Raw genomic sequence first — 14,277 nt, forward strand, 5'->3', positions numbered from 1 at the left:
TTTCAATACTGCATAGCTTTGTAAAAATAGATAAAAATAATAAAAATAATCTATAGATAGATATATAAATCCTGAATCCATAGTTTCCACAAAAATATTAAAGGTGTTTTCAACATTGATAATAATAAGAAACGTTTCTTGAGCAGCAAATCAGTACATTAGAATGATTTCTAAAGGATCATGTGACACTGGTGACTGATGTAATGATGCTGAAAAGTCGGCATTTCATCACAGGAATAAACAACATTTTAAAATATATTCAAATAAAAAAACTATTAATTTTAAATTATATTTTTTTTTAAATTTTATTTATACTTTTTGTTTTTTTTTTACTTTTGATCAAATAAATGCAGCCTTGGTGAGCATTAGACACTTCTTTTAAAATATTAAAAATTTTATTGAGTAAACAGTAGTGTGGATATATATAAATAGTTATCTATAATGTAATATAAACAAGTATAATACAAATATACCATTATATATACAGTGTATGTATATATATATGTATATATATATAGTTATATATTTATATATAAGCATATATAATAGATATATATATAGATATATAATAGTATATATAGATATATATATATATATAATATAGAGATATATATATATATATTTAAAAAATTTAAATATATAGTAACAGACCAAAAGTTGGAAACATTCTTTTTGGTATATGTTAATGGTTTTTAAATATTTGTATATTTATATAATTATATGTATATTTATATAATAATACAGAAAAAACAGTAATATGTGAAATATTATTACAACTTAAAATAATAGTTTTCTGTTTGAATATACTTTTAAAAAAAAATTATTCCTGTGATGCAAAGCTGAATTTTCAGCATCATTACTCCAGCTTCAGTGTCAATGTAAACATCCAGTCTATCACATGTCATATTAGAAATCATTCACATGATTATGTAGGTTGAATCATTCTGCTGTCTAATATATTTGATAGAATAAAAGGTTATGTAAAACCGTTCTGCATTTATTCAAAATAAAAAAAATTCTAATAATATATAGTTATAAAGAGATCTAGTTAACATTTATGATTTCAAATTTAAAAATCCCTTGCTGAAAAGTATAGATATTCTAAAAAATAAAATTCTTTATTAGAATCTAAATATCCCTTTTTTATCAATTAAAAACATCCTTTGCTGAATAAAAGTATCCCACATATTTAAAAAAAAGAAAGGGACAAAAAAAATTTACTTACTTGTTACTGGCGGGACCAGTAGTGTATATTGTTATTACAAAATATTTAAAAACATAGCTTCTTTTTTTTTTTTTTTTTTTTTTTTCATCAAAGTATCCTAAAAAAGTATCACATGTTCTGAAAAAATATTAAGCAGCAGCAGAACTGTTTCCAACTTTGATAATGAATCATCATATTAGAATGATTTCTAAAGGATCATGTGATAGAATATTTGATGATTGTTAAGATTTTTATAACAGTGATGACTGGTAAAAATTCAGCTTTGCAAATTTAAAAACAATTATTTTAAATTGTAATAATATATCACAATATTTTTCTGTATTTTTGATCAAATAAATGCAGGCTTGATGAGCAGAAGAAACTTCTTTCAAAAACATTAAAAATAGTAATGTTTCTAAACTTTTGGTCTGTACTGTATATTTCTACTATCCATATCGATATTAAATCAGCCATCTGCCACACTTCCCTTGGCACTGGTACATTGGTCAACCACTAGTTTTAACCAAGAACTCAAACAAAGTGTGAGAGCAAAAGTCTAGTAACGCAACAGTACAAGAGTGTGACATACCAACTGTTACCAACAAGCGTATGACAGAATGTGAGAGCAGCTTTGTCACAGTATAACTCTAATAGTTTAGGAGCTGTCTTAAAGTCATCAGCTCTTGTAGCTGATGGAGCACAGCTCTCCCTGATGTTGGCAAGCCGAGAGATCTGCACTTAATAGAGTTCTGAAAGGTGCTGGTCTGCCCTTAATAAATAACACACAGCCATATAAGATGACTGTGATTGTGTACGTGTGTACAAAGAACGGAGAGTAAGACAAACCAGCCTCGCCTCACTGTAACACTGGGGTTTCAATCATATGCATTAATGAAGATTTTATGCAGGCTGATATGATAAACAGAGAGGGATAAATATATTGGGATAGCTTGTGCATCCCAAGCGAGACAAATAGTGAGGTAAAACGACATCTGTGGGATGCGGGACACAGTGCTGCTGAAATAGGCTGTGAAATTGATTCCATGAAGTGAATCATGATTTAATCTGCCACAGACAACCAGGTATAAATATTTGCCAGTAAGAAATAAACATTAACATTTACGGCACGCAAAATATAAACACGCATTCTCAAGGCTGCATTATATTATTATAATGTTCCCCAGTTGGAACTCCATGACAAACAATCCCAGCTGGACTGAATCGTCAGAATAAAAAGTAAATGAGGTCTGACGAGCAAAAACTTAACAGTAGCCCGACAGACTCTCTGTGCCATCTCACCGATATTAATTAATCTTGTGAACATCATCTTTAAATTATTGGGAGAGAAACCAGGCAATTAGTGCAAAGACCAATTTGAAAGTGCAAACTTGGACACACTTACTCTTTAGACATTTGTGGAGGGCAGATGGATTATTTCCATTATTTCTCACGGTGCTCGAGTCTTAAGCGAGCACTAGGAAGACACATTTATATTACAGACTGGACTCAGAGCTGATTGGCTGAGAGAATGGAGTCTTCAGCAGCGAGTAAGTGACAGGATCAAACCACAGATCAGACCACACGCTTATTACACCAATGCCCCTTAGAGCCACATCTCTCATTCCAGCCCATTACCTGCCGTCAGCCAAAATGCACGGTAAAATAACTCTTTCTGTGGTAGAATGTGACCAAAAGACTCAAACAAAGTGTGAGAGCAAAAGTCTAGACTGCGCTTTGAGTTCAGCAAAAAAAGACAGAAGAATAATAATCTGATAAATTCCATGATAGTAGAACTTGTTAAATATGCTGAATACGGTTCCAGTAAAACGATTAGAAAGACTCACATTTTGCTTAGGAACCATAGCTTCCATGCCTTAAACTGAACAAGGAAGTTTTCAAATAAAGTCAACATTTGCAACCCGTTTTACTTTAATAACATTATGCATATACACTACCTTCAAAAGTTTGATTGGTAAAATTTTTTATGTTTTTTAAAGTCTCTTCTGCTCACCAAGATTGCATTTATTTTATTAAAAAATAAATCAATTGATTAAATAAAAAAATAAAAAAACGTAAAATCAGTAATATATTTTTTAGAATTTATTTATATTATTTTATTTTATTTTGTAATTTTTTTTTTTTGTTTGATTAATTTTTTTTATTATTATTTATTTCTTTATTGTGTGTTGATTGTTCATTAATAAATTTATTTAGTTGGCTGAATTGCTGCTCAACAAACATTTCTTATTATTATTATAAATGCTAAAAACAGCTTAATATTTTTGAGATAACTTCAGAATTCTTTGATAACTATAAATTTATTTGAAAGTTATTGAAATTATGATTCTTTTTTAATATCTTTGCTGTCACTTTTTTAATGCATCCTTTCTCAATGAAAGTAATTTCTTTCAAAAAAAAAAAAAAAAAAAAAAACTACTGACCCCATACTTTTGAACAGTAGCGTATATGAGTGAAACAGGAAAAGAACTGATTTGATTAAAAAAGTGGTTTTATAACTGTTTGAAATGAAAGTGTTAAAAACAACAGCCTGGAAGTCATTTAGGCAAAAAAAAAAAAATAATAATAATAATAAATAAAAATTGAAGACAGATATGTATTGATAGGGTAAAAAGGGTCAAATCTGAATTCATGTAGTTTTGAATTGCTCCCTGTACTTTGAAACAGGATAAAAACTTGCACAGATCTGATTGAGATTAACAATCTCTGGTCTGATAATGTCAGTGAGCTCATTCTAATGAGTGGCTGAAACTCAAAATATCACTAAGGTTAACAAAACAATTTAATTGGAAAAGTTGGTGTAGCATGTGACCGAAGAGATTGTGCTTAAGGACTGTATAACTCGAATGCTTTAACATAATTGCCACTTAAAAGCTCTGCTAGATTGCCCTTGTTCTTCAGAAATGGGATTGATTGTTCAGAATATGATTATTCAATGAAGAATCCTTCCATTTATCAAATTTACAGCTCGAAAAGGGAAACGGATTCCTGCGAGCGTATAAAATCCCAGTGTTCATCACCAAGGGTGAGCTGCTTATCTGCTCTGGGGTACATGAGAGGTTAGAGTCCTTCAGAGGGAAAAACTTTTATCTAATTCTAATACCTAATTATTAAGATATGACCATGCTAGGAAATAAGCTCATTGTGAACTCAAGAGCATTTATGTCCTTCATCACTGTGAATTTTTGTCGATTAGAAAATGAGTCTAGGAAAGCAATGAAGTCTTGTAGTCATTAGAATATCATTTAGAAATGACACTGTTAACCCTCTGGAGTCTAAGGGTATTTTTGGGGCCTGGAGAAGTTTTGTCATGCCCTGACATTTGTGCTTTTTTCAGTTTCTTATAAATATCTAAATGGCTAAAGTCTAATCTCACTGTAATCAGCACAAACTGGGCTATAATAATATGTGAGCAGCATGTATGTACATGAGTGTGTTTTTGAGAAAAAAAATGTTATGCGTGGTTAGTGAAAAACTAAAAATGTTAAATCACTTGAATAAGGCAATAAAACACATACAGAAAATTGGTTCCCAGGAATTTTTGAGAACTGGAGCTTGTAGCCTAGAATTTTTTTTTTTTCTAAATGATGTGAAAATCATCTGTTTACTCACTTACAGAAAAACAATATATGATTTAAATTTTCTAAGACACTTTTTGTTGGTAAAAGTCATATGCGAGTAGGCGTCAACTATCATGAATTCACACCTGAGAAGACAAAGGCCTGCATAATGAGCTGCATAATGAGCCATTCAGTCAGCTGTGTCACTGAGAGGGATGAGTTACAAGAAAGAATGTGAGGACAAAATAAATCTATATAATTTGATGTTTGTAGTTTATTTAGAATATATTTAATTATCCAACAACATAATTTAATATTCACTTGTGAGTGCAGTTAAACAGTTTATTAGGAAAAATCAAAGCTGACTTTCAAACTGAATTTTTTGCATCATTACTCCAGTCACACAATCCTTCAGAAATCCTTTTAACAATCTTATTTTCTACAAAAAAACATTTATTGTTATTATTATCATTATTATTATTATTATTATTATTATTATTATTATTAATGTTGAAAAGAGCTGAGAATATTTTTTTTTTAGGTTTTTTAGGGGGGGGATAAATTGAAAGAACAGCAATGATTGTTACATTTGTTACAGTTACATTTATTGGTACATTTATATTATTTACATCAAGCTTTTGAATGGTATAGTAGTGTATATTGTTATTGAAACTTCATAATATTTCACTTGATTATACATTTAGTCAGGAATTATAGTTTGGAAAAAGTCTTTGGAAAAGTCTAACTAGTAAAATGTTTACACGTTATGTGAAAACTAGTACAAGTATATAAATCAATAAAAAGAGACTTACTCATGTTTATGATCTCTGCTGAATAAAGTGCTTCATTCTTTTTTTCTGAGGAAATCCAAATCTCAAATCCTCAACCACATCACATCTTTTTGGGGTGAATTATGTCTTATTCCTCTCATCGCGAAGCAAACAGTAAAATAATAAAAACTTGAAGAACAGTCTCGCTGCGTTGTCTTCTGTTGTGTGGGCGTATTCAAAAGCCGCGCGCTTCAGTGAAACATTTTGAATCTCAAAAGCGCGCTCGGCGCGGGGGGCGTGGTCGCATTATAAGATAATGAAGGGAGACGTGAAAAACGGACATCGCGTTGTTTTCATATGGATTACTTTATCACAGAATATTTGTTTTCAGCAGCACTTGTTTAGTTTAAAAGTAGACATGTCAGGCTTTCTATAGATATCTCTCTCATGTCTCTTCGTTGAGTATTCACTGAGTTACAGTTCATTTTAATGACGCATTTGTATCTGAAGATCAGCGCAGACAAAGGCTGCAGACAGCACTCCTTGTGTGTTATCTTTATTTTATAAGTGCACAAAGTTTTGTTTTTATTATGTCTGTATACAAAAAAAAGTAGACCCTTTACAGATTCGATTGATGTATTGCACTTATCTGTACGATCAAAACTGAAAGTGTAATTTAAGTTCTTTTCGGGGTTATCAGGAGAAAATACCCCAAAACGCGTATACGCGTTAATCGACTCCAGAGGGTTGTAGTGATTGGGTTTTCGTTTAGAAATCTCACAGAAGACACCGACGAAGTCTTAACTGTGTGCTTGACTTTTAAAAGTCAACATAAAATCTAAATTTACTTTCATAATATATTAACAATCTTTTGTGCACAATTAATAATTGCACAATATTTCAAAGACAAAAAAAAAAAAAGTTTGATGAATTGATTTAATCTAAATTACTTTCCATTTTGTCTAATGTCATCCATGCCATGCAGGTGGAGTATAATTAGGTTAACCAGTGTAAAAAAAACAAAAACAAAAACAAACAAACACACATTTTGTAAATAAACCAAAGATTATTGGATTGCTTTACAAGAAAATACTATTTCAGTTTTTCAACATGTTTAATTCAATGTGTTACATGGCATTTCTTTGTAATTGTTACATTCAGGTTAAACTTTTCTATTAAGCTCACTTCCAATTTTGAGCTCAAATTATAAAAAGAAAAAAATAATGTATTATCCTACTTGATGTCTTAACCAATTGATGTGTTTCTTACTATACACCTCCTGTAATTTCAAGTCAATCAGATAACTACAAACTGAGATATGAGTCTCCATGTGCTCTCACTTTCTGGTGTCCATTTTTACAGCTTTCTGAAAACTTTCACCAAAAGAGAAGGCCCTTAAATGTGCATTTTTTTTAGATGTTTAAGCTTTTCTTTTGGGTAAGTTTCACTACTTTCTATAAAATCAAGAGATAAATAATTAGAAGTTTGCATATTATAACCTGGAACTTGGATGTGGGAAATATAGTTAGATCCAAAAGATAGTTTTAGCAACATAGCGCAGATGCTACAGAACACAGTTGGCTGACTAGCTGTATAAGATTGTGTGCTATGCTAATATATTACTTCACAGGCATTACTGGCTTGTGCTTTTAAATCCATAATATTATAAATTTACAGTTTATTGCTGGTCTGTAGTTTTACAGTGCTGTAATTTTTAAAGATTTCATATTATTGTAAGGTGAGCTTACAGGGTGCACTACTATAAAAATCACACAGCTTCAGTGTGACATCAATAAGAAAAAATATAATTTCATAGGTATAGTTAATAACAGTTTTTTGTAATAAAATATGCATGAACTCAATACATATTCTATATTATTTATTTTGCAAAATCTTGTCATTTTAATAAATATTACATGAAATTTATCAAAAATTGTTGCTTCCCCATTTAAGCTCAGTGTGCTCTCTTCAAGCTCTTCCACACTGAACTCTATGTAAATACTTCATAAACAGACTTTAAATATTAACTGATGGTTGTCTCTTTAAGTTAATCTTTATAAAATGATTAATAACTTATCTTCACAGCTTTAAGATGACAAAATCTAGACATAATTATAGTTTATGCCCAAATATGAAAGAGGCATGTCATCCATTCAAAGAAGGAGCCATCAGAAACCTGTCATATCTGTCCAGATAAAAGTAACTAAAGGTTGGAATAAAATACATGACTTTTAAAATTTGAACAGATTTTTAAAACACCAGTGAATGATGTGATCCTCAGTCGTTTAGTGTATGATGGCCAGTTTTTCTTTGTGACTATTTAGAAGTCTGGGCATCATACACAAAATGACTGAGGATCATACACTACCAGGCCTTCAGTTTATTCTGATCACAACAAACTCCTCAAGAAACTGGTGCATTGTTGCTAAAAAACACTTGAAATGAAATGGTAATGTGTTCTAAAATCTGCTGAAAATATCAAACATGTTTGGTCTCCTCTGACTGGATGGAATCAAAGTCTAAAGCAAAAAAAAAAAATTGTGTCTGTGACCATCATACACTACGTGATTTCCTATTAAATATGTCAGCTCAAATCTACAGACTGGCTCTGACCTTTGGCAACTAGCATCAACTTCTCCAGGCTGTAAATCGGAGGAAAATCAGGGCAAAAATCGTGTAGTGTATTCCAGGCTTAAGAGAATATAAATAAGTTGACATCCATTTAATAAGAGGCTTCATAATGAGGCTGGTTTCTGTGTTCATCCCCATAAATGACATGTTTTATTGGTTTGTTTTGTTATTTGATTTTTGAATATGTGCTACTTAGCTGAACATGGACTAGTCTAGATGTTGCAATGTGCTTAAATAACACTTCACTATGAATATTTAAGTGATCAAATTGAATACCTTGTTGCTTGATTTTGGTGTCCTTTTTTTTTTTTTTTTTTTTTTTTTTTTTTTGATTGACTTTGTACGTTCAAATAGAACATTTTTCAAATATTCTTTAAAAATGTTGTTTAAAATAAACAAGAATTTTTAATAAAACATGATGTGAGCTTATTGGGAACAGGGGTGTGCTTAAAGGGTACAAAAATGTACCCATTAAGCACAGCCAGACTTTTAGCATTTAATGATGTATATCTTAATTGAAATGCTTTTGTCATTTAAAATCAAATGAAATATTTTTGTGTGAGAGATTAATATTTTATTTTAACATCACTTTTTGTACTGAAACCAATATGTTGTGCAGTAAAAATGTCTCAACATAGAGTCTGGTGAGCTTAATAGGTACATTTACCTCTAGTAGAAAACAATAAAAGCAAGGATTTCTACATCATTTTTTTTTCTTCAGCTAAATAGCTATTTAGGGTCTACTGATGTAGTGAATAACATTATATAATCTTCCCCATTGTTAATGAAATAATTTAATGCCATTTATTAAAGGTGCAGGCAGTAATTGTAATCAAATCTCCAAAGACAAGATCATATTTTAACCCTACACTGTAAAAATTATTTTATCAAAGTTGTAACTTAAAAAAAAAAGAGAGTATGTTTTAAGAGAAAATAAGAGAAAAAGTTTTTCAATGTGTTACTTGCTGTTTTTTTGTAATTTTGTGGAAATCTATCAGCAATTTTTGTGTGTAAATTGTTTCAAAATTGTTTTTTTTTTTCAGTGTATTGCTCTACAGAAGTAAAATGTAAGATTGAAAATTAATACATTTTCACCCTTATGTTATTTGGAACACAAAAGAAGATATTTTTTTCCCAAAATAAGTCAAAATATGTCTCAGTGCATTTTAGTTTATACAATGAAAGTGAATGGGGTCCAAATGTGGAAACACAACGTTCTTCAAAATATATTGTGTTTCACAGAAAGAATAAATAAAGACAGTCAACCAATGCCATGAGTAAATTATGACAGAATGTCCATTTTGTAGTGAACTATGCTTATAGAATAATCAATTGATAATTCATCTAACAGTTCAAAAGTAATTGAAATCAACTCAACTGAATCAAATCTCAAATCAAATTATAATCAAATTCAAAAGTGTGGGGATGGTAACATTGTTTAATGTTTTTGAAATAAGTCTCTTATGCTCACCAAGGCTGCATTTATTTGATCAAAAACACTGTAAAAACAGTAATATTGTGAAACATGATTACAATTAAAGATAGCTGCTTTTAATAGTAAATTTTAAGATGTCTTCTGTGTTCCACAGAAGAAAGAAAGTCATACAACTATGTGAGCAATTGATGAAAGAAGTTTCATTTTGAAGTGAACTATACCTAAAATGATCAGTCAACTATCAGTCAAAGGTAAATGAAACAACTCAACAGAATCAAACCTCTGTGGTTTCTATCCCAACATTTCCTATGTCACTAACAGGCCCTGTTTTTCCCTCTGTGACAGATCAGAGACTGCAGTTCAAAGGGGTTTTAACTCTGATCCTTTACATCCTGTTGCTTTGGCAGTGTGAGAATTTGAGACCAAGACATTCCTGCAAATTCTTCTGGGTACAGAAGAGCATCTGGCTGTGACGTCTGCAAGAAGACAACTGATATCAATAACAATGCAAATCTTAAGCAGATCAGGAAATAAAAATCAACTAACAAGACGTGCACCAAAAATTATAAAGTAGAGGCGAGTTAGTCAGCCAACACACACACAAAGTCCAGCTCTACTCAGATGGCGGGCACATGTCCAGCGTAAACAGTCCTTTACTAACGGAAGAATGTTTTATTCATGAGTGCAAAGCCATCTCCACACATTAGCTATTATATTTCTCAACCCTCATTTATAGCTCTCATGTGCGACGCCCAGATAACAGGGGAAAATTGCCTGGAGGGCTGAGACGACACTGCAGGAAGTAACGCCGGCTATCATAACACCCAGCTGGAGGGATGACAGAGAAAGAGACATTTATCAACGCAGCAGAGGCACCTTTCAACACACGGCATGTACATCTCAATGCAGCGGCGCACCTTCACAATCACTACAGCGCCTGACATTAAGACAGAATCTAAAGATATTTTGGGGGCTAACTGGAAGAGGTGAAGCTTAAGATGAAAAAACAAAGCACAACAGCAGTTATCGCCATGCCCACCCACACACACACCTTGCTGTGTCACTGATCACTGCTTTTAGGAACTGTGGGGAAGCATGTGCACAGAATGCTTTCAGTAAAATACATGTTTAGAAAGGAAAATGTTAAAGGGATAGTTCACCCCCAAAATGTTTAATCACAGTAATGTCTTTCCAGACTTGTATGACTTATTTTTTTCTATGGAACACATATTTTGTAGAATAATTTAACTGTTTTCGTCCATGCAGTGTAAGTCAGTTGGGACTAAAACAGCACTGGACCCCATTTACCTGTAAGTAAATATATATATATATATATATATATATATATATATATATATATATATATATATATATATATATATATATATATATATATATATATATTCCACCAAAAAAAAACAAAAAAAACTTTTGTGTTCAACAAAAGAACTTAGTCATACAGGTTTGGAACAACATGAGGGTCAGTAAATGGATTTTAACTCATTTTTGGGTGAACTATCCCTTTAAGCAGACAGAGCTTAAAATAAGCTTTAGATGCTATAAAAGCTTCCTTGCTGTACATAATAGATGCCATGAAAAGTTGTCTGCGTTTGCTTGCAGAGTGCTGAAATGCTATTTGTGAACCCATTCGCTATCCATGGTCCTGAAAGGAACAGCATGCTGGAGCTCTTTTGAGATTTCAGTTTAACAGGCTCATTACTCTTTCTTTTCATTTGTGAGACATCTACATGTGTTTTTAAGCCTTTTATTTAATATTGTCAATTAAATTTACCTGCAATAAAATGTGCTCTGTTGGTCAGTAGATCCATATATTACCATTCATGTTCACCAGAAATAATCCAAACCTCACAGTGAGAATATTTGGAATCCAACACATAGTTACAGTCTGAAACTGTTGAAGATTATATCTAAAATACAGATAGCAGGACCAATTTATCCAGGCATTTGAACAGGTATAAAGTAAATGACATATGGGATGAATCTTTTAAATATATCATAATTAAGTCCACATAAGGAGAGTGAGACATCCTCTTATTGTAATTTATACAACGATAAAGGTATGATTTACAGAGGTATCACTTAGTTTCACATTCACTTGCAATGTGGTTATGCACAAGCACAACTACAGATGTGTATTTGATAATAAACATCCCAGCCAAAGAATACTTAATTCACAGATTAACATTTCAGAATCGCCTTGCTTTTATTGCAAACAAACATGTGCTGTAAGGTTTGATTTCTTGTCTTTATATACCTGCAAAGGAGAGTCTGTTCATCTTCGGCGAAAGCAAAGAAGCACTGATTGATATTTTCCCCAAAGAAACAATTATTCCCTTCATAGACACCTTAATTTGCAATCATCTACGTGAAAAATGAGCACATCCGAAAAAATCACTTCACCTTAAAATCATCTGCAAAAGTATAAGGCATTAAAAAATGAAAGAAAAACCAGCAAAAATAAACAAACGTGACAGCTAAGCTGCAAGAAAAGTTTCCATTAAAACGTCACCAGGTCTGAAAATGACTTTTTGGGGAAAAGAAAAGACCAAAATAAAAGCAAATGCTTCGCTCGGTGACATCAAAATCACAAAACTCTCATGAACAACAGCGCAAAATACAAGCAAAGCATATCTACAGCAAAAGTCTATGCCAGAGAACAAAAAAGGAAAAAGGGTTCAAAACAAATATCATCGTACATACGTAAAAATAGAACTGCCAAGGCCATTTAAAAACCAGTTGCATGATTTCACAAGACTGCAAGCACGCACTTGGCCAGTGTCACTCAGTACTGAACAGCCCCGATAGGAATCACTGCATACTAAAAACTTGAGGTACGGATCGAAAAACGCCTCAAAACAACACTTTTTCAAATCTCAACGCTCAAACCCCAGCAAAAGGAGAGAGAAAAAATAAAAAAAGAGCAAGTGAAAAGACAAAAAGGGTTACAAAAAGGCCTGGAAACGTACTCACCGAGTGGGAGTAAAATGTTGCGAGAAAAATGCGTTATGGCACAAAACACAGTATGGCGAATGATGCGCGTTCGTTCTCTCTCAGTCTGCGAGCCCTCGCTGCTGTCACGTGACTGCTGCTGCCTTGAGCGGCGAGAAGAGGAGCTGACTGGAGACGCCGTTATCATTCCACAATGAGAGCCTCCTGTGATTCTCCCGTTGTATTTTTTACCGTCTCTTTTAAGGTTGCGGAGCTCCCATGATGTCAGACTCAACGTAACGTCTAAAGAGAGCCTCTGAACGCCGTCTTTGTTGTTCTTGCTGGACGTTTTTATATTTTGCGACGATAACAAGTAATGTGAGGTGTGTAGCCTATGTATGTGTATGAGATATTACATCTTGGATAATGTCGTTAGTTTTACTTTATTTTTTTTCTCTTTTTTTTTTTATACAGACGTTTATCTGATGCAAATAGCTTCGTGCAGCATCAGTACTTTCCTCCCGTAATATTTATCACGTCTAAATGAAGGGGCAGCTTTTTAAGCTACAGACTCTCCATTGCCATGTTTTCTCGTCTTTTCTATGTAAAAGGGGGGAAAGGATAATTAAATCATAATGAAAGGCATGCAATGAAACGTTTAAAAGAACCCAGATAATTGGTATTCAGATGCCAAAAACAATGTGCTCATTTAGCCTAAAAAGAAAACAGTGGGTTTTGTGGTAAAATATAGTGAAATAGAAGCAAAAGATAGACAGACAGATACACAAAAGGTTCCCAAAAATGTTGAAATTTAATTGATGTTACTAACTACATAAGCAATATGCAAAATTTAAATGACATAGACTGAATAGGAAAGGCAATTTTGTATATTTTGTAAGAACAACAGCAATGTTATATGGCACTTGTGCCTATACCTATAGAGAGAAAAATATATAGTGTTCTGTAGCACTTACAGTGTTCAAACGAGCTCGGATAAGTGTTCAAATTAATGTTTTGATACTGCTTGTGCGATAACTTATGCTTGTGGACATTCAATAGAATGTGAGAAAAGATATCATTCTGCTAATGTGATTTTAATTAGAAAAACACTATTATTTCCAGTTTCAGATGACACATAAATCAACATATTGATCAATAGTGTGTAATTGATACATATTGAGAATAAATTTAGCAATGTGGGACATGGTCAACCACAACATCTTTATACACAGTTCTATGTTGTTGCTGAACAAACCATGCATAATACAGGCACTGTGATGGACTTTTTTTTTTTTTACTGAAGTTTCCGGTGTCTGAGTTGCCCTTGAGCATTTACTCTGATGGCATTGGTCCAAAAGCCTTTTTTAGAGGACCATCCAAGAAATACATGCACAGCCTTGGACTGTGGAAATACATCCAGTGGTTTGATATTTTATTAACTCATTGCTGGATGCAAAGCACTGATGACCGTCCACAGCTCGTTAACTTAACCTTCACTTTGCCAATAACCACAAGTGTCATTAGAGGCTGTAAGATGCACAAATTGTTATGAGCTGTAATACCATACTGTCAGATTCTATTGCAAACGTACGTCCCTTCGAATCATTGAGTCAATGGCAGGAAAACACACTGGCCAGAGCCGATGTTTATCACGCAAGGCATTATTGGCCTGTTCAAGAATTCCTCAGCAACCTCCACCTTGTGAAATAT

General features: G+C 32.5%; 1 protein-coding gene across 3 annotated transcripts in view; it reads right to left on the reverse strand.

Annotated features, from left to right (window-relative positions):
- The window catches only part of LOC109089489 (RALY RNA binding protein like), a 118,506-nt gene extending 105,690 nt beyond the window's left edge, over positions 1-12,816 (reverse strand). The window contains exon 1 of one of the 3 annotated variants that reach the window (XM_042714614.1): positions 12,610-12,816. In XM_042714614.1, coding sequence (XP_042570548.1) covers positions 12,610-12,775 — 166 coding nt within the window. In that variant the 5' untranslated portion in view covers positions 12,776-12,816. Of the gene's footprint in view, positions 1-11,893 lie in introns of all 3 variants that reach the window. The other 2 variants (XM_042714616.1, XM_042714615.1) reach the window with 2 other exon arrangements.
- Positions 12,817-14,277: the final 1,461 nt, after the last annotated feature.

This window comes from Cyprinus carpio, chromosome A24, assembly GCF_018340385.1.
Source record: "Cyprinus carpio isolate SPL01 chromosome A24, ASM1834038v1, whole genome shotgun sequence".
Lineage (NCBI taxonomy): Eukaryota > Metazoa > Chordata > Actinopteri > Cypriniformes > Cyprinidae > Cyprinus > Cyprinus carpio.